Below are 25,110 nucleotides of genomic sequence, written 5' to 3'. Positions count from 1 at the left end.
ATGTGGAAATAATGTTCTGTGACACCTTCCGTGGTTTTGAAAATGCTTTATTGTTAGCAGAAAAGGTTCGGCAGTGGAAAAAAAGAAGACTACAATCACCAACAATTTTTTTTTTTTCATCCAAACATTGTAATGATGATTAAAGTGGCTATATAAATATGTAACTTTCAGTTTGTGTTGACTCTAGCGGCCGCTTTGGACAAAAGCGGTAGTGTTTTTACCACAGCTGCTGTCGTAAAGGACTTTTCTTTACTTGTTGTTCTTATAACATCTATAACAGATAAGTTCTAACTTCTCTTTTTCTGGGATTTGGTGGTGTTATTTTGTGTCTCTGGTGCTTCCACACGCATACAAACTTTGAAAAAAAAAACCCATCCATGCTATTTTGAGTGAGATACGGGTTTCTGAATGTAACCTGCCTTCAGTCTCCGGGTGAGCTGTTCAAAATCAGCACGGCTTTCTACCTCACTAGCCTAAACAAGGGGCATAGGGGGCTAACCGTTAGCATGCTAGCGCGTTCTCAATGGCAAAATACTGCTACAGCACACAAATTCACCTGCCTCCCTCCGTGGAGCAAAAATTTCAAAGCTTGGAATTTCCTGGGATTTGTGTACATTGAAGTCAAACAAGGAATAAAATCATAAAAGACGTGGTTTGCTCTGGTTTGTCGGCTCCGCCCACTCAGTTTGAAGCTGCTGTGATTGGTGGAGGCGTAGTGGACATGGCGAGGGGCGGGGTCACAAAGCTCTGTGAACCAATCATCTCAGGGCGTGATGTCGACCCAAGCAACTCCCCTCACCTGAAAAAACAAAAACAGGGCAAGTATATTTCCATCTGAGATGTAGTGGAGAAGAAGTACAAAGCAGCATGAAATGGAAATACTCAAGTAAAAAGTACAAGTACTTTAAATGTACACCAAAAAAACACAGAAAATATAACACTGCAGTTATCTAATATTCAGCTCTCATAATGAGTGTAAAGATCCTTTCTGTGTGAAAACATGCAACCCGTGTGTCACTTAGCAGCCAGCACACGCCCTCGGGGACGGGAAGCTCTCTCTGTACTTCTTCTACAAACCTATACCTTATACCGTCTATGACCTGTACGGAGGTAACTTTTGCCTCGGCTTGCCATGTTGCGTGCGCGCGCTGTACGGCGCTCTGGGGGATCTTTAAGGAATCGCCGCGGCTTGCTGGTCTGATGTACCGTACAGGCCACCGTACGCTGGTCGTGGGCTGCTGCTGCTGCACACTGGGTCACAGCTGTGTTCCTGTGTATGTTACGAGAACCGATACTTGCAATACCTTTCGATTCTAAAATTACAAAACACTGACAATACCCATTTTTTTTGAAGCACCGTAAGCACCGTGAGCGCTGATGCCAGTGTTAGAGCATCGGTGCTGCGCCTCTTCTGGAACTGATGGGGGCAGTGTACGCTTCAGAGTGTTCCAGTCGATACTTACATTCAGAAATAAGAGGTCACGAACAAACTGAACTAATCATGGAATAGAGAGCAGAAGTCACGCCCTTTTACTTCCGGTCCATGGGACCTATCTTTTTCAAAAAATATGAACGAGAGTCAATGGAGTGATAATAATTATTTTTTGGTCCCGTTTGAATTGAGCCATGAATTACACATATGATGTTCATCAGTTTAAAAGATAATTTTGCAAGTCAAGAAAGTCTCAGTTTATTGTTAAAATGTTGAAGTATAAGACTGTGAAAATACGTAATTAGAAAGACTACACAGTTCAAAGTCGCATGGATGACGTCTCGCTGAAACTACGATGTCTATGTGTATCGTACCGGGGATGTGACGTTACTCACACGAGCAGCGGATCTTGCTTGTTCTTTTGCTTATCTGCCGAAAACACTTCACTGGATAAAACACATCAGGTAAGGTAGTGTTACATGTGTTGTGGAACAGAGCTAAGCTAGCTAGCTAGCGAGCAAGTTGAGCATCAAGCTAGGTGATGTAAATTATGTGAGACGAGAGATGTAGTTCACTGAGCGGTTTCACACGAAACTAAGTGGTCATATGATAAACCTACGGCTAACTGAGACTTTCTTCGGTTGATAAATTATCTTTTAAACTGATGAACATGTGGTACCAAAACTGGCATCGAGAATCGTGTTATTTTACTGGTATTGGCACCGACTACTTAATGTTTGGTTTTGTGACACCCCTACCTGTGTCAGACGGCGGCACAGTAGGCTTCTCCTGCCACCAGTGTTACAATATAAAGGCATGCCACCCGCCAAAGTGGCTAGTGAGAGTAACTGTGTTACCCGCCACTGCCGAAATCTACCATCATTTGGCGGTTGCTAATGTCAAGCCCTGCTACTTACCTTTCTAATGGAATATCATGTTAACCATTTCCTTTAGCTTTGTCTTTACGAGAGCCGGCAAAAGGAAGCTAACACCGGTGAATTAGCCGCACGCTACCCTTGGCCATACTCGGACGCCCCTATCTCCCCGCTGTAAACACTTTCTGGGCGCTGCTGGTTTTTTCGGGGGGTAATAATTGTATTAAAAAGTCCAATTAACATCAGTGCTGTCAACTGCTGTACTTGTGTTCTTCACAATGAAATGGCATGCTTCAACAACTCCAAATTATTCAGTAAAAGCTAAACGTAAAGTTGTAGCGCCACCTGAGCCTCGCTCGCGCAAGCCTTCTCACGGCTGTCTCTCATCAAAGTCATTTTTGCATACTAATGGACCTTTTTCACAGCAGACATTTTGACTTGTCATAGTAGGAAAAGCGCAGCTGAAATTGATAACCTTAACGATGGCTCAATTCCATCAAGTGCCCCAGTAAGCTATTTCAGTGAGTCAGCATGCACAATACCAGGGGCTCTCCGAAGTGGAATGCAGCCATCATTAATGGTTTTGAATACACCCGTACTTTTCCTACTATGACATGTCAACATGTCTGCCGCGAAAAAGGGGGGGCAGTCACCCAGGAAAAGCACCGCAAAAAGACAGGAAACTGTGTGAGGCCGGATGTGTCCGGATATGGCTAATTGCCGCGGACGGTCTCTGAACATGAACACAGTTACGTTATACAGTACTTGAGTAATTGTTGTTACATTCCACTGCTGGTAATATGAGAGAGGAAGGTGTGGAGGTTACCTGACAGAGGTTGCTGCAGTCCATCACCGCCACAATGCAGCGCTTTCCGGCCAACCGAGGGATGAACGACTCCTTCCAGGAGATCGAAGCCTGAGGATTGATGACTCTGAAACACACACAGGTGCACGGGTATAAATACACACGAGCCAAACAGCCACAACATGTTATCACCGTAGACTGTATACATAAAGATGGACGACGTGTCTCCACTTCCTCCCACTGTACAAAAGTCAAGGCTAAATATTCCGGATAGGGAAAATGACAAAGTTATGGTTATTCACAGTTACAAGTTTTTCTTGTCCTTTTACCACGGACATTTTTTCGTGTTTAAGAGCCGTGTTTTGCAGTGGCTCTGTGCGGAGCTTAGCACCGCCCATGGCGATTCTGATTGGTTTAAAGAAATGCCATTAAACCAGAGCACTTCCTCCCATCCCTGAATGCTGTGTGGAGTAGCCAAACTCTCCTTCAGCGCGCTTTGGAGGAGGGTCTGGCAAAACGAGACTACGTATGTATTGCAAAATCTCATACAGAAGATTTTGACATTTGCCATGTAAGTGAAGCTTTGATGTGTCAATATAAACATTTCATGTCTCTTTACTTCTCCATGATATACTCACATTAAAGTTAGTTTAGGAAGACATTAACAAGGAGGAAAATTATGTATGAAAACATTTGATGTACCAATTGGGTCGCCTAAATTGTGGGCTGCTTGCTCGAGATCATACACTGTATATAAAGATGGACGACGCGTCTCCACTTCTCACTGTACAAAAGGGAAGCCAAAATATCCCGGATACGGGTGCTGCCATATATGTATATACACTACCGGTCAAAAGTTTGCGGTCACTTAGAAATTTCCATTCCACTCCATTATAGACAGAATACCAGCTGAACCAGTTTTCAGATTACATTATGTGCTTACATAATTGCAAAAGGGTTCTCCAATGTTTTCTCAGTTAGCCTTTTACAATGATATCAGATTAGTAAACAGAATGTGCCTTTGGAACATTGGATGAATGGTTGCTGATAATGGGCAATGTAGATATTGCATTAAAGATCAGCCACTTCTTTCTACAACAGTCGAGAACCCTTTTGCAATTATGTAAGTACATAATGTAATCTGAAAACTGCTGCCCTATATATATACCGCATTGGCCGCTGCTGTTCATTTGAGCAATCCGTAGATGCGGCAACAATTTTGGGACTGATATGCTGCAAGGCAGGAGGTCTATCCACAATTAAAATCATAATTTCTCACAACATTTTCATCCGATTTTTAAGCATTTTGCTTTGCTACGAATGCCAGACATGTCTTTATGATACAGGATACTTGGTTAAATGGAAAATGCGGCTTTTCTTACCAAAATATCTTAATTTGTGTCGTTAGTAACACAACTTTAAGCCTTAATATAATTTAAATGGGTGAGTTATTTAAAAAAAATCACCCCTCATACAGTTGTCATGAAGTGTCAAAGGGGGAAATTTAATAGAACCAGAATGTAAACGTGTTTATTTATGCTGTAAAAGTTTGGATTTTTTAACATGGGGGTCTATGGGGATTGACTTGCCACTTGGGCCACTCGAGCCACCGAGCTGTTGCTTTGATAACACACAACAAACAGCATTTTCAGCATCTTACTAAAATATTACTAATCACCTAAATAAAAAATGCTTTATCTGACACAAGCTAGCATTAGCTTAACTTAGCTTATCAGGACAGTACCTTAACTTCATGTTTCCTTAAAAGAAGGATTAACGATACCTCTTGTGATACTAAATTCAACAGCGTGCGTTAAACCTGCGTCAAAACATATGTGGCGTTCAAAGGAATTGGCACTAACTCGTTCATTTTGACAGCCCTTATAAAAACCAACTGATCAGAAAAATTAACACTTGGAACAAACATCTGCGTGATCAGAACTACCTAAAATGACAGAAACAATCTTTGGGAAAAATTTTATTAGACATTTACTTTGATTTATTTATTTATTTTTTGGTCCATGTTTCATCAACTCAAAGACAGAGAGGAGTGATTAAACTAGAAAACATTCACATTTAAGAAGCTGGATTCTGAATTTTTCGCTCAAACCGATTAATCGATTATCGAAATAGTTGCAGGTTAATTTCATAATTGACAACTAATCGATTAACCTTTGCAGCTCTAGGAAAAAGTATTTGACGTGCACTTTGATTTTTTAGTTTGGCCCATGTCCCATCCGCTAACATAGAGGGGTCGGGACTTATACTGCAGCCAGTCCCCAGGGGGCGATCGAGATTCACTTATATATCACGTGTGTGTGTGTGTGTGTGTGTGTGTGTGTGTGTGTGTGTGTGTGTGTGTGTGTGTGTGTGTGTGTGTGTGTGTTTGTGTGTGTGTGTGTGTGTGTACCTGTAGAAACGTGTCTTCTCGCTCATGACTCCAGCTCCTTCCATGGACAGCCTACAGGCCTTCAGCGCAAAGTTGAAGGGGTTGGTGAAGGTAACGTTGGCAAACATCTCCTGCTGCACCCGACACAAGCCACTCAGCTGGAAACACAGAAGAAGATGTAGTAGAAAAAGAAGAACAATAACAACACAAGGCGCACAATGGCGCTGCACTAACACCGAGGGTTTATTGCATCGCCCAGACTCTGGCTCGACTATAAAATAAAGAAACACGGGCGTCCAATGCCGGAACCGTGAACTGCAAGTGAAGAAGAAGAAGAGGGATCGGTTTTGGAGAGGGCCTCCGTCAACGTTGCTACTAGCTAAACTAGCAAGCTACACGATGCCCCCCCTCAGCTGTACACCTGGCTGCGACTCGTGCCTCCTGTTCAGCCAGAAGATAGTGGAACTTGAAGCCAGAATAGCGACTCTCCACCAGATCAAGGTGAATGAACAGTTCCTTGACACCATTATCATTGGAAGTTCCCCTCACACACACACTAATGTCGGATGTTTTGATTCCACTCTGCCCTGCACTACTCTCACCCCACCACGCACTAATACAACCTCTGTCCCTGTCGTCTCTCCTCGGCTTCTGCCGAGAACCAAGTCAGCTCTGCTGACCAGCTCCACTCCACACCAGCCTGAGCCATGGCGTATAAGCAAGCACCACAGCAGGCGGTCAGGACAACGCTCAGGCCCAGCCCAACCTATACGACTAGAAAATCGCTACACCATTCTGATGAACGATGAGGAGTTCCCTCTGCTCTGCGGAAACCCTTCTCTGCCACGTCCCCACGGCGCTCATCCTGGCCCATCCACACAGTCGGCGCGCCCCCCTTCAGACCCAACAACTTCCACGCTGGTCATCGGAAGCTCCATGGTCAGGGACCTCTACATTCCCCCTACACCTAGCGGTCCGTCCAAGGTCTACTACTTCCCTGGTGCCAAGGTCCGTGACATCCAGCACAAACTTCCCAGCATCCTCGCCTGCCACGCTAAGGTCGACAACATCATCGTGCATGTGGGCACAAACGACATCAGAGAGAGACGGTCGACAGCACTTCGAAAAGACTTCACCACTCTCATCACCACCCTGATGGGCACAGGAAAACGGATCGTCATTTCTGGGCCTCTACCTACCTACAGAAAGGGTGCTGAAAGATGGTCCAGACTGTTCGGGCTCCACACCTGGCTGAAACCCCACTGCGCTTCCCTGGGCATTCCCTATGTCGACAACTTCAACTTGTTCTGGGAGAGGCCCAGCCTGCTGAAACATGATGGTCTCCACCCAAACCGACATGGAGCCAGGCTGCTATCTGACAACATAACGACCACACTGAAAGTTAAGTATTGACATTCTGTTGAAAATATCACAGATTCATGCCCCCCAGGTATTGATCCTAATGGCACTTTACAAGTGAATGAATCTGAAAATGTTTTCTGCAGGGTAAAATGTAATACTAGTACTATTCCAGTTATAATCAACAATAGACCATACAAAGTGTTGAATCCCCTAAGTAATAAGGAGTTGACTGCAAACATAGTCAATTTAGCATCCAGTTCACGTCAGCCACAGGTAACCAAAAAAGGGGCAATACTTAACAACCTAATTGGAATTACAACTACCACTGCAATGATAGAACAGGATAGGAAAATTAGATGCGGTCTACTAAATATCAGATCTCTGTCTTCTAAAGCAATACTAGTAAACGAATTGATATCCGATAATCAAATTGATCTATTCTGTCTAACTGAAACATGGCTGGGCCATGAAGATTATGTCAGTCTAAATGAAGCCACTCCTCCCACTCATATTAATACTCAAATTCCTAGAGGCTCAGGCCGAGGAGGGGGAGTTGCAGCCATATTTGACTCTAACCTGTTAATTAATCCTAAACCTAAACTAAATTATAACTCTTTTGAAAATCTCGTTCTTAACCTTCAGCATCCAACATGGAAAACAGTACAGCCAATTATATTTGTTGTTGTCTACCGAGCACCAGGTCCATATTGTGAATTTTTATCGGAATTCTCAGAGTTTTTATCATGTGTAGTCCTAAAATCAGACAAAGTACTTATTGTAGGTGATTTTAATATCCATGTGGACGTTGACAGCAATAGCCTTAGTACTGCTTTCAACTCACTACTAGATTCAATTGGTTTCAGTCAGAGTGTGCATGAGGCCACGCACTGTTTTAACCACACCCTCGACCTTGTGCTGGCATATGGCATCAAAATTGAAGACGTAATAGTATTCCCGCAAAATCCTTTATTATCAGACCACTTCTTAATAACTTTCGAATTCTTACTACCCGATTATACGAAATTAGATAAAAGCTTCTACGCTAGAAGCCTATCTGACAGTGCTATAGCTAAATTTAAGGAAGATATTCCAACAGCACTAAACTCATCAACATGCCGTAATATAACAGAGGATCTTTATGTAAACTTTAGTCCCTCTCAAATTGATCATTTCGTAGACGATGCTACGGCCTGCCTACGGACGACTTTAGACTCTGTTGCTCCCCTTAAAAAGAAGACGATGAAGCAAAGGAAACTAGCACCTTGGTATAACTCCCAAACTCGTAAATTAAAGCAAATCTCGCGCAAACTTGAAAGTAAATGGCGTTCCACCAAACTGGAAGAATCTCGTTTAGACTGGCAAGACAGTCTGAAAACCTATAGGAAGACCCTAAGAAAGGCCAGATCAGACTACTATTCATCACTAATAGAAGAAAATAAGAACAACCCAAGGTTTCTTTTCAGCACTGTAGCCAGGCTGACAGATAGCCACAGCTCTACTGAGCCATCTATTCCTATAGCTCTGAGTAGTGATGACTTCATGAGTTTCTTTAACGATAAAATTATAACAATTAGAGATACTATTCATCACCTCTTGCCCCCAACCTCTAATGGGTCACCTTTAACTGACAGACTGCTGGAAAGAACGACTAGACCTGACATATACTTAGATTGCTTTTATCCTATAAACCCTCAACAATTAATGCTAAAGGTCTCTTCAGCTAAGCCATCTACCTGTCTCTTGGACCCCATCCCAACGAAGCTACTTAAAGAAGCGTTACCCGTGGTTAACACTTCATTGCTAGATATGATAAATATGTCTTTATTGACAGGTTATGTACCGCAGTCATTTAAAGTAGCTGTGATAAAACCTCTACTGAAAAAACCCACCCTCGATCCTGAGGTCTTAGCCAACTATAGACCTATATCTAACCTTCCCTTTCTCTCCAAGATCCTTGAGAAAGTAGTCGCTAACCAGTTATGTGATTTTCTACATAGCAATAGCTTATTTGAGGACTTTCAGTCAGGATTTAGAAAGCATCATAGCACAGAGACGGCACTGGTGAAAATCACTAACGATCTTCTAACTGCATCAGACAAAGGACTTGTCTCCGTACTTGTCTTATTAGATCTTAGTGCTGCATTCGATACTATTGACCATACCATCCTCTTACAGAGATTGGAACATTTAGTTGGCATTAAAGGAATCGCACTAAACTGGTTTAAGTCCTACTTCTCTGATCGATCGCAATTTGTTAATGTTAACAATAAACCCTCCAATTACGCTAAAATTAACCATGGCGTTCCTCAAGGCTCAGTGCTTGGACCAATTCTATTCTCCTTATATATGCTTCCTCTAGGCAATATTATTAGGAAACACTCAATTAACTTTCACTGTTATGCGGATGACACCCAATTATATCTGTCAATCAAGCCAGACGAAACCAGCCAGCTAGCTAAACTTCAAGCTTGCATTAAAGATATAAAATCATGGATGGCCTACAATTTCCTGATGTTAAACTCAAACAAAACCGAAGTTATTGTCCTGGGCTCCAAACCCCTACGAACCTCATTAGCCGAAGATATAATTACTCTGGATGGCATTGCCCTGGCCTCAAGTACTACTGTCAGAAATCTAGGAGTTATTTTTGATCAGGATCTATCCTTTAACGCCCATCTAAAACACACCTCTAGAACAGCCTTTTTTCACCTTCGTAACATTGCTAAAATTAGGAACATCCTGTCTCAAAACGATGCAGAAAAACTAGTCCATGCATTCGTTACTTCCAGGCTGGACTACTGTAATTCCTTATTATCAGGATGCTCAAATAAGTCCGTTAGGACTCTCCAGCTGATCCAGAATGCTGCAGCGCGTGTTCTGACAAGAACTAAGAAAAGAGATCATATTTCTCCTGTATTAGCTTCTCTCCATTGGCTTCCTGTAAAATCCAGGATTGAATTTAAAATCCTTCTTCTGACCTATAAAGCTCTAAATGGTCAAGCTCCTTCATATCTTGAGGACCTCTTAGTACCTTATTGTCCCACTAGAGCACTACGCTCCCAGAATGCAGAGTTACTTGTGGTTCCTAGAGTCTCTAAAAGTAGAATGGGAGGCAGAGCCTTCAGCTATCAGGCTCCTCTCCTGTGGAACCAGCTCCCAATCTGGGTTCGGGGGGCAGACACCGTCGCTACATTTAAGACTAAACTGAAAACTCTCCTCTTTGATAAAGCTTATAGTTAGGGAGTGAGGAGTTGCAGTGAACGCCTAGACCGGCGGGGCAGGGTATATAGCTGCAGACACAGCACCCCTGCTTCTCTCTGCTTCTCTTTACAGTCATCAGATTTACCTATCGTATAATCAATAATATAGTGCCTCTCCTAGTTATGCTGTTATAATTCTAGACTGCCGAGGAAGTTCCTTCTTATGACACGCTCTTTTCTTTTGTTTCCTTTTATGCACATCATGTCTCAGAAGTGCTTGTTACTCACCTAGCTCTGGGGAGTTTACTCCCCGGAGTCCTTATGTTTCTTCTTCACCCAGAACATCGCCTCGGATTAGGGCGACACCAAGACCTGGGTCTTGGGTGCAGCTGTGGCTATGGACCTGCTACACCCTGCTACGCTCTGCGATTCCCTGCAATGCCCGACTACGTCCTGCTGCGTCCACCGCGTCCACCCATGCTCTGCTGTGCCACGCTACATCCTGTACCGTCATAACCCCAACCGTCAGACACCGCCCACCAAGAGTCTGGGTCTGCCGAGGTTTCTTCCTAAAAGGGAGTTTTTCCTCGCCACTGTCGCAATAGCCACTGCTAATGCTTGCTCTTGGGGGAACTATTGGAATTGTTGGGGCTTTATAGAGTGTGGTCTAGACCTACTCTATCTGTAAAGTGTCTCGAGATAACTCTTGTTATGATTTGATACTATAAATAAAATTGAATTGAATTGAACCAAGACGGCACTGCACGTCTCTCTTTATTAATGAACAACACAGTCAACGGCCACTCGTTACAGCATTTTACCACTTCTGATTTTCCCGTCACAATAAAAGCTCTATGTCTTAACTTCTTCTTAACAATTAACAGAGGTAACACAACAAAATACACCAAACTAAATCTTAAAGAGGATTTTCAACCCTGACACGAGTCTTACCGTCACGGTGAGCGTCGGAATCTGCAGCTCGAGCACCTTGATGGCGGTCACTGATTCGTCCTCAGTCTGTCCAGTCACAATGAAGTGCAGGCAGAGCTGGGTGCCCAAATACGGCATGTACTCATTAGCTGTGAGCTTCACCATCTCACTCTTCACTGCAACACACACACGCACACACATCATGATTGTAACAGGGGTTATCTCTAATAACCACAAATACTATTTCCTCTCTGACATCGCTTACTTTGATTGGCCGGCACGGTGATGGTGAAGTTGTGATATTTCAAGTGACTGGCTCTGACTCCGGTGTAGAAGATGACGGAACAGGCCAGGTTGGCTCGGATGGTTTTGGGGACATCACTGTGGTTGTTGAAATCCACCTGTAGGTTGACTTCCTGACCCAGGTTAACCTGGAGAGAAGGGAGGAGAGTACAAGTACATTGAATTTGTACTTAAAGGGTAACTTTTTGGACCCTATTTTCCTATGTGTTTGTGTCTAAGAGACTGAACAATAATCTTTGAAATTTGTGCGCGGAACAAGATGCAACGTAATGTTAATGGGCAATTGCGCACCATCAATTTCCGTCCACAACACGTGCTGTTTTTGCCACTGACATTCTCCGATTATTATTTTAAAGGTGCTCTAAGCAATGTTAAGTGACGGCACTTCTTATTGAAGTATTTTCAAACAAAACAAGGCTAGCTCGCCCCTCCCTCCTCCTCATCCCGTCCCCTCTCCCTCCCTTCCATGCTTCCGCGCACTAACCCCCCCAACCTGAACCCCAAATCCTTCTTGTCGGTTATTGGCTGGAACGCTGGAAGACTGTTTGTTATGTTTGGTGGTGCAGGTTGGCACTGTTTGTTTTTGTTGGCGTTTGTGGAGCCTGGGCTGTCTACAGAGACCGCGTTTTTTTTTACAGCGTGTTCAGGGGACAGGCAGCTAGCAGATAGCGAGGAGATGTTTGCTGTATGTGACAAAAAATGTTGTAGCTTAAAGAACGTGTGACATCGCTTAGAGCACCTTTAAGTGTCTGACAATATTATTGAAAGGATCCCTACAGAGATAGACCTTTTTGTTCAAGAGTTAGATCCTTTTTGTTTACATTAAACATCCCTGAAATTGCCAAAATTACCAATCTGGTTTGGTTAAAATAAACCCATTTACATTTTTATTTCAGCAGTTATGGAAATGCCACAATAAGAGCCACTAGATGCCAGAAGGGTACTTTGCAACAGTTTGAGTTTCTCAGAGTTTACAAGGTGCATCTGAATGCACCATGGAGTCCTGTCAGAGCCCACCTGCTTTACCTTTGTTGTTTGTTTCCATAACTTAGGGAAGACAAAATGTTGCCACACGGGGACTTCAGGGAAGCAGGAGGATTTTCCAGTTCTGTTGTTTCTGTCATCTTAGTGGCAGTGGCCATGGTGTCTGGAAGAGTGCAGCTGCAGGCTACCCCTAAGCTAACCTTACCTTGTGTCTTTAGCTGCATGCTACCAGCCGGATACGCTACATTGTGTCTGTTTTTCCAGACATGCGAAGTAGGCGGGGGTGGAGAGAGAAAAAAATACAGGGAATCGCCGATCCTTTGATATTGATAATTGAAAAAGCTCATTTCGATCAATTCTCAATTGGAAATCGAGACACCCATAATGTTCAGTACTGAAAGACAGACATGTAGACAGGTGTGTTACCTGTCTGGCGTTAATAATGATAGACAGTGTGGTCTCGGGCAGCTCGGAGTGATTCCTCTCAACGCCGTATTCCTCTGACCGGGCCATAGTCCTTTTGTCCTCTGCACTACCTGCAGACAGAAATCACTTCACCACCGACTCCAACGTCTCCCAACCCTCTCAAGTCTTAAATTGAGTCACATTAAGGACGCAGTATCTAGAAACACAGCTGCTGCACACGTTTAAAGTACTTGTACTTCACTCACACACAGGAAAATATTGTGCTAATGGAGGAGAAAACTCCTTGCCATTGCTGCGGTTAATTGCAACCGCCCGCCCTGCTAAAAAGGCAAAGAAAAGAGATTGAAGCTGAAAAAGGCGGTGACTTTAAAGGGCTGCAGATACAGCTAGAGGACAAACTAAAGTTAACATTGGCATAGTTATTCAGCAGTGGTTACTGCTGAGGGAGTTGACAGGCATGGAAATTGACGCCATGGTTGCCGTTTTTCTGTTGGACAGCTGCGTTTTTTGGGGGGGATTTGTTGTTTTTAGGAAATGTCTCGTGGATATCTGTGTGTGGGCGGGAGGAGGGGTTAGAGGGAGCCCAGAGGAGATGCTACTTTCATATCTTGCTATCTTTTCAACATTACTAACCCTGCCATTAAAGCAACTACAAGGAACTTTCATTTTGTGTTAATTTTGGCGTCCCCTGTGGAAAAAAACGGTTTCCATGTCATAAAGATCTTGATTCTCACTTGTGCGTTTAAACTAATAAGATAAGTCTTGTCTTATTAATTTTTTGTAATTTGAAATGTGTGTGTATGTGTGTTACCTGGAAGGTACTTGTAGTTCTGTGTGATGTTGTTTGGTGAGTTACTGCCCAAAGATTTGGTGTAAACAGCCTTTCCGATGTAATCCTTATCCACCCAGTACGGAGTCAGAATCCCATAGCGATCCCGCTGGTAGAAGACAACGTCGCTGTTCACCTGGAGGAAACACCGTTATGATGACAATTTAGGTGACAGAAAGTGTGTAGCGTTTCATACCGTTAGTGCAGCATGTAATGCGTTCTCTTTAGTTATAGAGAATCTTTGGCGTTAGCAAAAAAAATAGCCTATGCTAGCTGCTAGTGTAAGCTAACATTGCCTGCCAGTTGAACCACGAACGACGTGTAACCAGTAACCAGTAACATAGCTCAAACATGGCGTTCATCGTTCGACTGGTCATGGCTGTTTTCCCAAGATGGCGCCTACCTGTATACGTGAACAGTAAGTCTTTATAAACTATGTTTTTAATAACAACATAGTACACTTACACAAGTTCTCAATGTCTCGTTATTCTTACTCCAAGCTTCTTCCCTTGTGAACACCTCCGATCTTCACTCTTTATACACTACGCTCCGATCTGCACACTACTGTTTACCTTTTCCTGCTACAACTGAATTCCCACAGGACTTCAGCGTGAGACTACAGCTAGCCTTTTCTAACGCTATCATTTTGACCGTTTCCATGTAGTTACATAGTCACTGATATGGTTATAACCACTACAGTGCTCAATTACCTATTTTTTAGGGGGAAATAAACTTCAAGTTTTCGGCGCGAAGGCATGACCTGTCCTCTGGAGGACATAGCCAGAACAGCGGGCGCTCGGTGGAATGTTGTCGGCCGCGGCAGTTTGACGAAGGTGGGGAGAAAGCAGAAGCAAGGATGCCGGTAGGGCCTGCTAGCTGGGCTAAGGGAACTAAAATACAGACCTCCACTGCCAAGACTCCTACTCATCAACGCCAGATCGATCGCAAAAATGGATGAGCTACAACTACACTCGGAACTGCTGCGTGATGATTATTACCGAAGCCTGGCTGAACACACTCATCCCAGACGGCAGCTAGCTGCTAGCAGGGCGAGCTAGCTACCGGCAGGATGTCTGAGTTGAAAATGCATCTTGTTGTCACGTAAGGGCCCTGTTCATGTTGCACGTGAAAAACTTTTGTGTCTGTTAAGAGGCACAAAGGCACTCTTTAGAACATGCCCCCACAACTGCCATTTTAGCTCAGTGGGAGCTCTAGACGTCGCTGCGGCAACTCTGTGTTGCTAGCACCGATTCGACTCATTTTTTTTTTCTATCGACAGTACTCGCATATTCATAGCGATCAAGATTAACGCAAAAATTGGCCGGAGTTCTCCTTTAACACTGGGAAAATGCCTTTTTCACTTCATGAAAGAATTAAAGAAATTAAGAAAGAAACTAACCTCAGAGAAGACGAACCCTGGGTCATACGGGTGACAGATCAAACCTTCCTTGATGCCGATAACTGAAGCTGGACCGCAGCGATAATATCCTGTAAAACAAACATCATGTTTAGAATCCAGCTATCTGTTGATCCGTCCGTCTTTCTCTGTCTGTGTCTGTCTGTCCTACCATCACTGGTCTCCTGGGGCGTGGCGTCCACCACCTGCCATCCTCCGAGGCCGGGCGGCAGGTCGTCGCGCCTAATGAACACCTCGTTCCAGCAGTGGTAGTTCCTACAGAGACTTGCTGTCAGTACACCTTTTTGTACATGTGTTTAGTCAGCCAAACCACAGATTACACATGTTCTAATACCTTAATGTTATATCTGATTACCCTCCCATCCAAAAATGGGTCATTGTCACAGACCTTACACAGTAAAGAAACTGCAGCTTTTTTGGACCAAGTGACCAAGAGCTACTCGCATCACATTGCCTACATTTGTTTACATAACACGCATAAGCCAAATTAAGCTAATGTTTACAGAAATTGCAATACCCAAAGCTTATGAAAAATCTTAACTTCACGTCAAGGTTCATGACTATTTTACACTTCTTTTAGCCCACGTAGTTAACTACATCACTGACAATATTCCCATCAGGGTCCAAGAAAAAATTACGACTTTACACGTCTATGGCCCACAAAGTCAGCTACCTCACTTTTAATATCGTGGTCATTTTGTGTCTCAGTTTGTCAACCTATTGGCAAGCTACTGGAAGCCTGCTCGCGAGCTACTTGTTGGAAACCCCTGATCTAAGAAGTAGTATCTACGAACATGGTTCTCTCCAGTGGTGGAAAGCATATTTACTCAAGTAGTGTACTTAAGTAAATATTTAAGGTATTTTACCCAGTTAGAGCCAGCTGTTTTTATTGAAAAAGCTCTTAAAAATCAGCAAACAGACACAGAAACACGACTACAAATGAATGACCATGTTGCTCCGTAACTGCTGGATGTGGAAATACGCAACTGTTTGCTAACAAGTTATCAATTTATAAAAGTGATGATATGTGATGGAGCAGTGCATATGACACATGCCTGTGGTGTGGGAGACCTGGGTTCGAATCCCACTACGATATATCAACCAATGTGTCCCTGAGCAAGACACTTGAGCCATAGTTGCTCCAGAGGTGTGCGACATCTGACATATATAGCAATTGTAAGTCGCTTTGGATAAAAGCGTCAGCTAAATGACATGTAATGTAGTGTATTATTTAGCGTCTCAATGCAGTCATTTTTGTCTCTTTGTATTAATTTTGTGTCTGTGTGGTGGAAAGTACCAATGTACATTTCCTTAAGTACAAATTTGAGATTTGTAATGGAGTATTTGAGGTTTTCTTTCTGGTTCAAATCATGACTTCATGCATCTGGACAAGTAGAAACATTTCTAATGGACTAGTTTCTGGCCTGGCGGTCTCCTAGCAACAGGCATGACTGACCAGATGCAGTCCTTGGTGTTGTTGTAGTCCGGCAAGCCATCAGGCAGGCAGATGAGGTCGGTCTTCAGGTTGCCGTTGTTATCGTGAGCTGAAACAAAGTTGGTGACGGGCCTTGCCGGGATGCCGAGGGTGCGTAGGACTGCAAAAATATGAAATATTCAAATTATTAACATTAAATATTTCATACTAACAACAAATAGCACATTGTTCATGGTGTGTCACTTTCAAAAAACACACTCATGTAGCTCAGCGTAAATTCTTTCAGGAAGACTTGTAACAACTTCAATCACCTCTCTCTCTTCCTAAAACTAATCAGCTGTTTTGAGGTGTTCACTTTTCAGTAAACCAACCAGAATGGGGGGAGGAAGGGGGGGGGGTGTATGTCTTGGCTTCACTACCCCTTAAAAATTATTTTATAACGATGGAGTCTAATCTCCAAAGACTCTGTATATTTCATATTATGCATATGTACAATAAACCTTTGCATATCTGCCATGAAGTCTCTCCTGATTGAAATGCCTCCGCTCCATTCAAATATAGTAAAACATAATGAGATATATATATATATATATATATATATATATATATATATATATATATGAGAAGTATAATTATATATAATTAATATTGTAGTCTTTATTCCACTGCATTTATTTCAGTTGTAGCTACTTATTAGATGAAGATTTTACACAGAAAACAAAGGAGCAGTCTTTTTGTACTAATTTTGTACTTTTCTCACTTGGTAGTTGTACTACTTACTACTACTTACTTTGTAGTTATGTAGTTTTTGGTAGTTTTGTCTCTTTGCAGTTGTCTGCAGTCTCTGTGTTTGTTTTGGGTCTCTTTATGGTTGTTAAAACAACCTTTGGGCCTTGGCCCAGTAGGCCATCTACACTTGAAGTTATCTGAAAGTCTTGACATGACACCTTGATATGTGTATCCTGGAAACAGTGCATGCTCTTACAGGTGTTTAAGACTCCAGCAAACACCCAGCACTGGGCGTAGCCGACAGGGAGTCCAGTTTTGGCGTACTGCAGAAGGATCTGGACGCTGCCCGTCCAAGATGTCGGGGGCCTGCCCATCGAGTAGTTGTCACTCCAGTTCCCAACACACACGCCATTATCGTCCTGAGCGTTAATCTGAGGGGAAGAGAAAGGTCAGGGAATCATCAGCGTCATTCTCTGGGGGATCAGAAATGTCTGAACCAAGTTGTTTAAGAATCCATCATATAGCTATTGAGATAGTTCACTCTGGACCAAGCTAGCTGAACTAAAACTGCAAAAAAGTCAGCCATGTGAAAGTCTCTTTTCTCACCATTGCGGATCCCATCCTGACCGTTTTGATGATGTTGCCTCGGTCGTTGATCGGCATCCGAGACGCATCCAGGATGTAAATACAGGTGTCCAAAATGCCGCGCTCAAACTGCAGTAAGAAAACACAGATACATGGGATAGGAGGAAAAAAAAGCTGTGGGTTGTTTGTATTTCTTTAAAGGTTCCATATTGTAAAGTAAGATGTCTTCTTTGATTATAAAGCAGGTCAAGGTTCAGGTTCTATATAAATACTGTGAAAGTATCAAAACACTCAATCGACAGAGAAATGCACAGAGCCCGTATTAGAAACTGTTTTTAAACGTGCCATCAGAAACATTCGTTTGTGAAGACACAACTATACTATAAATAGGTAAAAAGTGCCGCTATACAGTGCTTTCCCCGGCTGCAATAACGGTGCAGAGACTCTGAGCGCGCAGATGGGGACACACTGACCAATAACAGCCTAATGGTCTTTTTTAAAGGGCATATACAACCAGTAACACACAGTTTTACAAGTGAGCTGCGGACATATGGGTGATACACCTTTAACAGGCTGCACACGCGCTCACGGGTGACAATCAGTTTTAGGCGCCACACCGGATATCCAGCTTGTCAGGCTTATCGTGGCAGGATGCCTCTGTTGATCCAGACTAACCTGTCCATAAACCCAGTCACGGGTTGTCACAGCCTCAAATGAACCCTGATACATCACACCATGGTCATTGAGGACGTACTCGTTCCGCTCTGCTTCATTAGGAAGAAACACAGCATCATCTGCAAAGAGAGACAGTCCGAGAGTTTTTAATACCCCTTATCAGATACAAAACGTTAAACTCTCAAATGAAATTCTCTGAAACATGAAAGCCGCTTGAAGGAAGATTTAAGAAGATTTTTGTGTATGTGTGTTTTGTGTTGCATCATGTCTTTGTAGCGTCACTGTCCTGTGAGAACCACGTTATCTCTGAAAAGTAAAAGTTTCACGGTGTCAGAAAAACAGCCCTGTTTTTTAAGGCTTTTTTGTTTAGCTTAAACAGTAAGAGAATTTTCTCAACACAAAAAGGAACATGCATCCTTCAGTTTATCACAGGCATTAACAGGCTCCGAAAGAAATATTTTGCTCTCACTCTCTCTTGAAGTTTAACATAGAAAACAACACTTTTTCAAACATAATTTACAGGAAATGTCAATTAAAACGACAATAAATCTCGGCGTGAAGCACCTGGCGCAGGTGCGTTTAGGGAGTGTCCAAATCCACTTTTGCTAATTTGACAGTGGAAAAAAGGTAGGTGTGTTTTGGGCGTAACATGCAATAAACCAATCAGAGTGTCATCTCCCATTCCCTTTAAAAGCCAGGCGCGTTTGGACCTTGGCGCATTGCTATTATGATGGCGGATTTGCACCGCAATATTTTTATTTGTAGTCTTTTGCATGTTTGTGTGCTGCTGCGCTTCCCTGTGTGTGTGTGTGTGTGTAACAAGCATAGTGTGTGCATGCTTTGGCAGAGCCTAGAAGCATTTTACAAATTCGCTGTTAAAATAAAAATGAAATGCTGCGTTATTGACTTTAGACCAGGTTTTTGTTGGTGAATGGCGCGATCACTTCCCACTGCCTCAAGATAACAATACGCCCAGAATGCACCTGAACACACCTCCCTGTAAGACCAGTACACCCATGGGCGCAAAGATGGGCGCAGGTGCATTTGTTATTTAAACGACGTGGGCACTGGACGGGAAATTGACAACTGCGTCGGGCTTAAACTAGCAAAGACACTTGCGCTGCGCCGGGTGCAAGATAGGGCCCTAATACTCACTAAACTTGTAAAATCAAGAACTCTAGTGTCTGTCTCTCACAGTTTCTGTTTTCAGCTCTAATATTTCAAAGTAGATGATGTGTAAGTGCACCTTGACCTTGTAAATCTGCAAGTTGTTATTCCCTGATAGTCTGAAATGGTTCGGACCAGATCTCTGACGACTAATTGATTAATAGACAGGACAGAAACATCTGACCAGTGACTCTCAGGAGAGTTCCTACCTTTACACCAGGCGTTGAACAGCACGTACAGGTCGGTGGTGCCGTCCCTCTTGGTTCGCCGCATGCCGGTGCCCGCCACGACGGCTACGTACATACGAAACCTCCCAACGATGGCGTTGGGCGTCGGTGTGATGCCCAGAGTCATAGTTACACCCTGACTCTCCACAAGCCGACCCGACCACGGGCCTCCAAGACGGGAATTGAAGGTTACCGCCACCAGGGAGCCCCTACTGGCCGAAGGGTTTTCACCTGGAGGAGGAGGAGGAGGAGGAGGAGGAGTATTAGTGATGAAGGGAAGGAGGGGAAACTCCAGAAAGCGAGCAAACACTATGCAACAGATCCCTACAGATATAAACCTTTCTGTTAAAGAGTAAGATCCTTTCTTTAAACATTAAAACATCCGCGAAATTGCTATCGTTAATGCCACCAGACTCAATGTAAATAAACAGTAATTTTATCATTGCAAAATAAACTTCAATCAAAGTAGACAGAAACAAAAAACAAAACAAAGTCAAAAGCCCTTTTGGATCCACTTTTCCAACAATCACAACTCTAGTTTTGGTTGAAATAAACACAGTTTACCGATTTACATGTGGAAATATGTTGGCTCTATATACGCTAAAAGAATTGCTTTATTAAATGGAGTCTGGTGGGTTTAGGGATAGTGATCTCAGAGCTGTTTCTGGTTAAACAAAGAGGATTTTACTCTTTTAGAAGCGGTCTGCCTCTGTAGAGATTGTAGAGTTATCTGATGCTGATCAATTTCAAAGATTTCTTGTTGCATGCAGTGTTGCATGCAATAATGAAGACATGGAATACATAGAAATTACCATTCATTACTTTTCGGAGCTATGTATATGTATATATATATATATATATATATATATATATATATATATATATATATGTATATATATATATATATATATATATATATGAATGGTTCATGAGAACAGCCTTATTTAAACAGTCTTAAAAAATAGAAATGTATATGGTTGTTCACAGTTACAGGTTTTTCATGTTCTTTTTTTTGACCATGCACATGTAAATTCACAGGAAAAACCTGTAAATCTGTGTCCTATCCCAGAATTCAAACTCACCAATCAGGAACTCGAGCTGGAAGTCGTCGTTCTGCGCCAGCGGGCGATTGAAGGTGACTCTCACCAGGAACTCCTGACCGCGGCGGACCACCAGGTTGGGGTTGTCGAAGGCGGCCGTGTTGTGTTGCAGTTCGTTTATCTGCTGACACATGTCGACATTCTGCACCGACAGGTGCGCTGAGAGGAAAGGAATAAAGGGAGAGTACGTCATGTTTGCATGTGTATTGATCACTGATCAGAGAATCAGATCAGAGTTTTTATTATTATCATCATCATTATTCTCTCCTTTTCTTCATAGTCGTCAGATTCATACCAACCCTTATGGAGCTGGCTCAGGTTTGCCTTGGACCAGCTCTTAGTTATGCTGTTATAGTTTTAGACTGCCGGGGGACTTCCTTTGGCACACTGAGCTCCTCTCTTCTCTCTCTTTCCTTCTGTGTGGACTCATGTCCCAGAAATGCTTGTTACTAATTTAGCTCTGGGGAGCTTATTCCCCGGAGCCCTAATGTTTTCTCACCCCGCAGTTTTCCTTGGATTAGGGTGGCACCTAAGTCATGGTTGCAGCTGTCGCCGTGGTCCTGATCCTGCTACACCCTGCTATGCCCTGCTATGCCCTGAACTGCTACAACTATTATTTCTAGTCACAGTTCCATTATTTTTATTGTTACTATAATTGCCACTGTTCACACCCCCAACCGGCACCGGCAGACGCCCGCCTACCAAGAGCCTTGGTCTGTCTGAGGTTTCTCCTTAAAAGGGAGTCTTTCCTCGCCACTGTCGCACTAAATGCTCACTTTTGGGGGAATTACTGGAATTGTTGAGTCTTTGTAAATTATAGAGTGTGGTCTAGACCTACTCTATCTGTAAAGTTCTGTGAGATAACTCTTGTTATGATTTGATACTATAAATAAAATTGAAATGAACTAAATCAGACAGATACAAAAATTATAAATTAAATGAATCTTACTGCCGCCATCAGCAGGTGCTCTGGCTGTGGGAGCGTCAGGAAAAGCCTCAAACTCTGGAAAATCTTCTTCTAAATGCCCAAAGTTGGAGGTCGACACCTAAAGATTAATATAATAATAAAAGAAATAATGAAAGAAAGAGAGGAGTGATTTCATGTAAATGCATTTTATTGTTGTAGTCCAAATGTAGGCAAATGAAGACGAGACATAATATAGGGGCCCCCACCCTGGCAGTTCCGGTGTGGAAGAAGAAGAGGGGGCCCAAGAAAGAAAGTATAAGAGATGAGGGGAAGAATAGATCGGGGCTCACAAGGTCTGACAGTCTAGAGGTACGTGGACCGGCTCTGGCTTTTTGTCTGTTGCTAGGGAAACTTAGTCTCTGCGTGCTTTGTGGTCCCACAGATCTGTGTATTGAAATTCCGATGCTTGACTGATTAAACAAATGTATTTTACTTTATCTTGTCGTTTTATTTGGCTCTTGCTTAGGATCAATGTAATTCCAATTTAACGAATATGCGGGGATATATAGGTCTTTTATTTGGAGTCAGACACATTGTCCCAAAAGGGGAGACACAGAGGAGGAAATCCCCAACTGTCTATTTTTTTAACCATTTTATAGACCAAACAACTAATCGATTGACCCTCAAGTTGTCCTCGGGTCAAATTTGATCCGTTTTCAAAGTTTCTATTTCAGAAAAATGGGTTTCGTTCAACCACATTGCCCAAAAACAAATCATTAAAAACATAATGAAATGCTTTCAAAACAGTATTCTGACAAAACGTTGACATATACCAGTCTGTGATAACCCATCAACATACGCTCCTCTTATCTTAAATATTAGACAAAATAATTCATAATTTCTTCTTTTTAACTTTTTGCGAGAAGAGTGCCATGGACATTTCTTCTTTTTGAAATTGTAATATGTTTGTTGTCAGTGGTGCAGTACCTGCTCAATGTAGCGCCCCTTGTAGTTGTTTGACTCCCCCTTTGATAGAAACATGATGGCCGGAGGTTTCACTGAAGTAACTGCACAGAGAGAGAAACAAATATAGAATGCAAGAAAACATAAATATAATACTTTGAATATTGAAATGTAGGATGTACCAATGTGTGGTGAATCGGTTAATAATCAACATAAATGTGTAAAGATTGCAACCGGTTGACATAAAAACTGAATCACAATGACATTTCTAAACGGCCTAGTTCGTAATCTACTTTTCTACTGGATTTCACTTGTTTGACTTTTTTTTCTATTTATTTAGTTCTTTTGACTTGTGTATTGTTTTAATTTAATTTTGTTATTCAGGATAATAAATGAAGGAATATTTGTCAGTCATTTGGTATCTGTTAAAACAAACGTGAGAAAATTGTATCAAGGACGTACAGTAAAATTGTGAATGGAATCCTGACCTGAGCATAACATCCCTATTATATGTTAGCAATTTATGATTATTGATTATTAATGTGTTTATCACTTTAATGTTGCAGCGGGTAAAGGTGGAGCTCATTTGATAACTGTTTATTGGTGGGTTGTTTCTTCTAAAAAAAAACCAAAAAAAAAAACATCAAAAGCATCGAAAAAAGGTACCAAAAGTGTCTTAGAGCAAAAACAACTCTTTTTTTGCCCAGTTTATATAAATAAAAGGAATATTTTCAGTCATTTGTCTGCAGCTCGTACTGTTAAATAAAATCCTGGGAAAAACTTAAAACCGTGAATCGTATCAAATTATGTGTTGAGCGTATCGTTATATCTGTATAAAATGTCATCATAAAGCCCCACAGAGACACTGTCACTCTGCACGGGGAATATTCGGGATTATACAAATGGTCAAATGTGGACAAACTATTCCACACGTTGATTTCAATTATGTTAGAACATAAGATATATTTTTATATCTTCTACATTCTGTTTAAAAAAACATGAGATAAAAAATATTCAAGAAGCCGTTCTGCATTATGAATATTTTTACTTTTGATAATTTAAGTACATGTAGCTGATATTACACCTTTTACCATGGACATGTACATTCACAGTCTATATTTGTAATTCGTTTGATACGTTCATGTTTTAAAAATATACAGGAGAAATCTGTAAAATAAACGGAATAATTCCGTACTTCAAGTACTTTATAAGTATGTGTAATGAAAAGTATAGACTTTAAAAATGAACACGTTAATCTTTGCATCTCCAGCTAAAATTGTGTGTGTGTGTGTGTGTGTGTGTGTGTGTGTGTGTGTGTGTGTGTGTGTCTCACCGCTCAGATGAAGGAGAGAAGTTGGTCTGTCTGTTGAGTCTCTGACGGTCAGATCAGATGATGATGAGATCAACTTCAGCATCAGTTTATATACACACACTACTTCCCCTTTTTACACACAAACACACACACACACACACACACACACATCTATACATATACTTCGATAAGTTTAGTTACTTTTTACATTAGGTACATCACTAAATACTTATAACAACAGAATATTTTATTATTCTCTAATAATAAAACACTTTGATGTTACTTTAGTATTTGACACTTTATAAGATTTTTTTATGCTTATGACACCTTTTTCTATGCTTTTCCAACGCTTTTTTTTGGCTTTTTTTTTTGACGCTTTTTAAAAAAAAAGTTTTTGGTGTTTTTTTTGGAGCAACACATTCTCATAAGCGGATTCATACGATATCGTACAAAACGTTATGCACAACAATTGAAATGATATCCTATGAAATGACGGCGACCACCGACCGGTCCCATGACAGTTAAGTGTAGCGGTCTTTACAGTTAAATATAGCCGACAAAAGGCCAAATATTTATTTATTTGCACAATTAAGTATTTTTAGCATTTATCTGTTGTGCGGACTTAACTCATTTCTTTAGGTAAAACCCTCCCAGGACAAGAACACGTGTTTCCTGGGTTCCTTATGTCCCAGCCATCCACCCGACCTCCTCCCTACGCCGTCCACAGCGTTCTTCTACAGCAGCAGTCAATGTGCTGCATACAGTAATAAATACGTAGAATACATATGCATTAGTGTTTTACTTTTCGTAGCTATATGTACGAATGGTTCATGAGAACAGCCTGGCTATTAGTACGTTTACTGCAGTAAAGGATCTGAATACTTCCTCCACCTCTGACAAAAACACACACATCAGAACAGGGAAGTGTGTGTGTGTGTGTGTGTGTGTGTGTGTGTGTGTGTGTATGTGTGTGTGTGTGTGTGTGTGTGTGTGTGTGTGTGTGTGTGTGTGTGAGTGAGTGAGTGAGTGAGTGACCTCGACCCAAACAGACACTCTGA

At 42.1% G+C, this 25,110-nt stretch overlaps 2 protein-coding genes across 2 annotated transcripts in view; one reads left to right on the top strand and one right to left on the bottom strand.

Annotated features, from left to right (window-relative positions):
• Positions 1 to 25,110, top strand: part of LOC116058582 (gastrula zinc finger protein XlCGF57.1-like) — a 308,880-nt gene that overhangs the window by 214,177 nt on the left and 69,593 nt on the right. The window lies entirely within an intron of this gene.
• On the bottom strand, positions 578 to 24,186 carry LOC116057795 (coagulation factor XIII A chain-like). Its single transcript, XM_031310387.2, has 18 exons — positions 24,074 to 24,186; positions 22,765 to 22,844; positions 21,820 to 21,916; positions 20,853 to 21,029; positions 19,753 to 20,001; positions 18,377 to 18,495; positions 17,723 to 17,830; positions 17,373 to 17,547; positions 16,409 to 16,547; positions 15,104 to 15,207; positions 14,935 to 15,023; positions 13,518 to 13,671; positions 12,707 to 12,816; positions 11,259 to 11,424; positions 11,015 to 11,169; positions 5,523 to 5,659; positions 3,134 to 3,239; positions 578 to 799 (listed from the first exon to the last, which is right to left on the bottom strand). The coding sequence occupies exons 1-18, from the start codon at positions 24,153 to 24,155 to the stop codon at positions 764 to 766; spliced, it is 2,283 nt and encodes a 760-aa protein (XP_031166247.1). The 5' UTR covers positions 24,156 to 24,186; the 3' UTR covers positions 578 to 763.

Source organism: Sander lucioperca, chromosome 24 (assembly GCF_008315115.2).
Source record: "Sander lucioperca isolate FBNREF2018 chromosome 24, SLUC_FBN_1.2, whole genome shotgun sequence".
NCBI lineage: Eukaryota > Metazoa > Chordata > Actinopteri > Perciformes > Percidae > Sander > Sander lucioperca.
This window is presented reverse-complemented; position numbering and strand designations above follow the sequence as displayed.

Coding starts and splice junctions, on each gene's coding strand:
- LOC116057795 (XM_031310387.2), bottom strand. CDS start 24,155: ATGCTGAAGTTGATCTCATCATCATCTGATCTGACCGTCAGAGACTCA. Junction 15,208..16,408: donor AACACCAAGGACTGCATCTG/GTCAGTCATGCC, acceptor AAGTCTCTGTAG/GAACTACCACTGCTGGAACG. Junction 3,240..5,522: donor GAGAAGACACGTTTCTACAG/GTACACACACAC, acceptor TGTGTGTTTCAG/AGTCATCAATCCTCAGGCTT.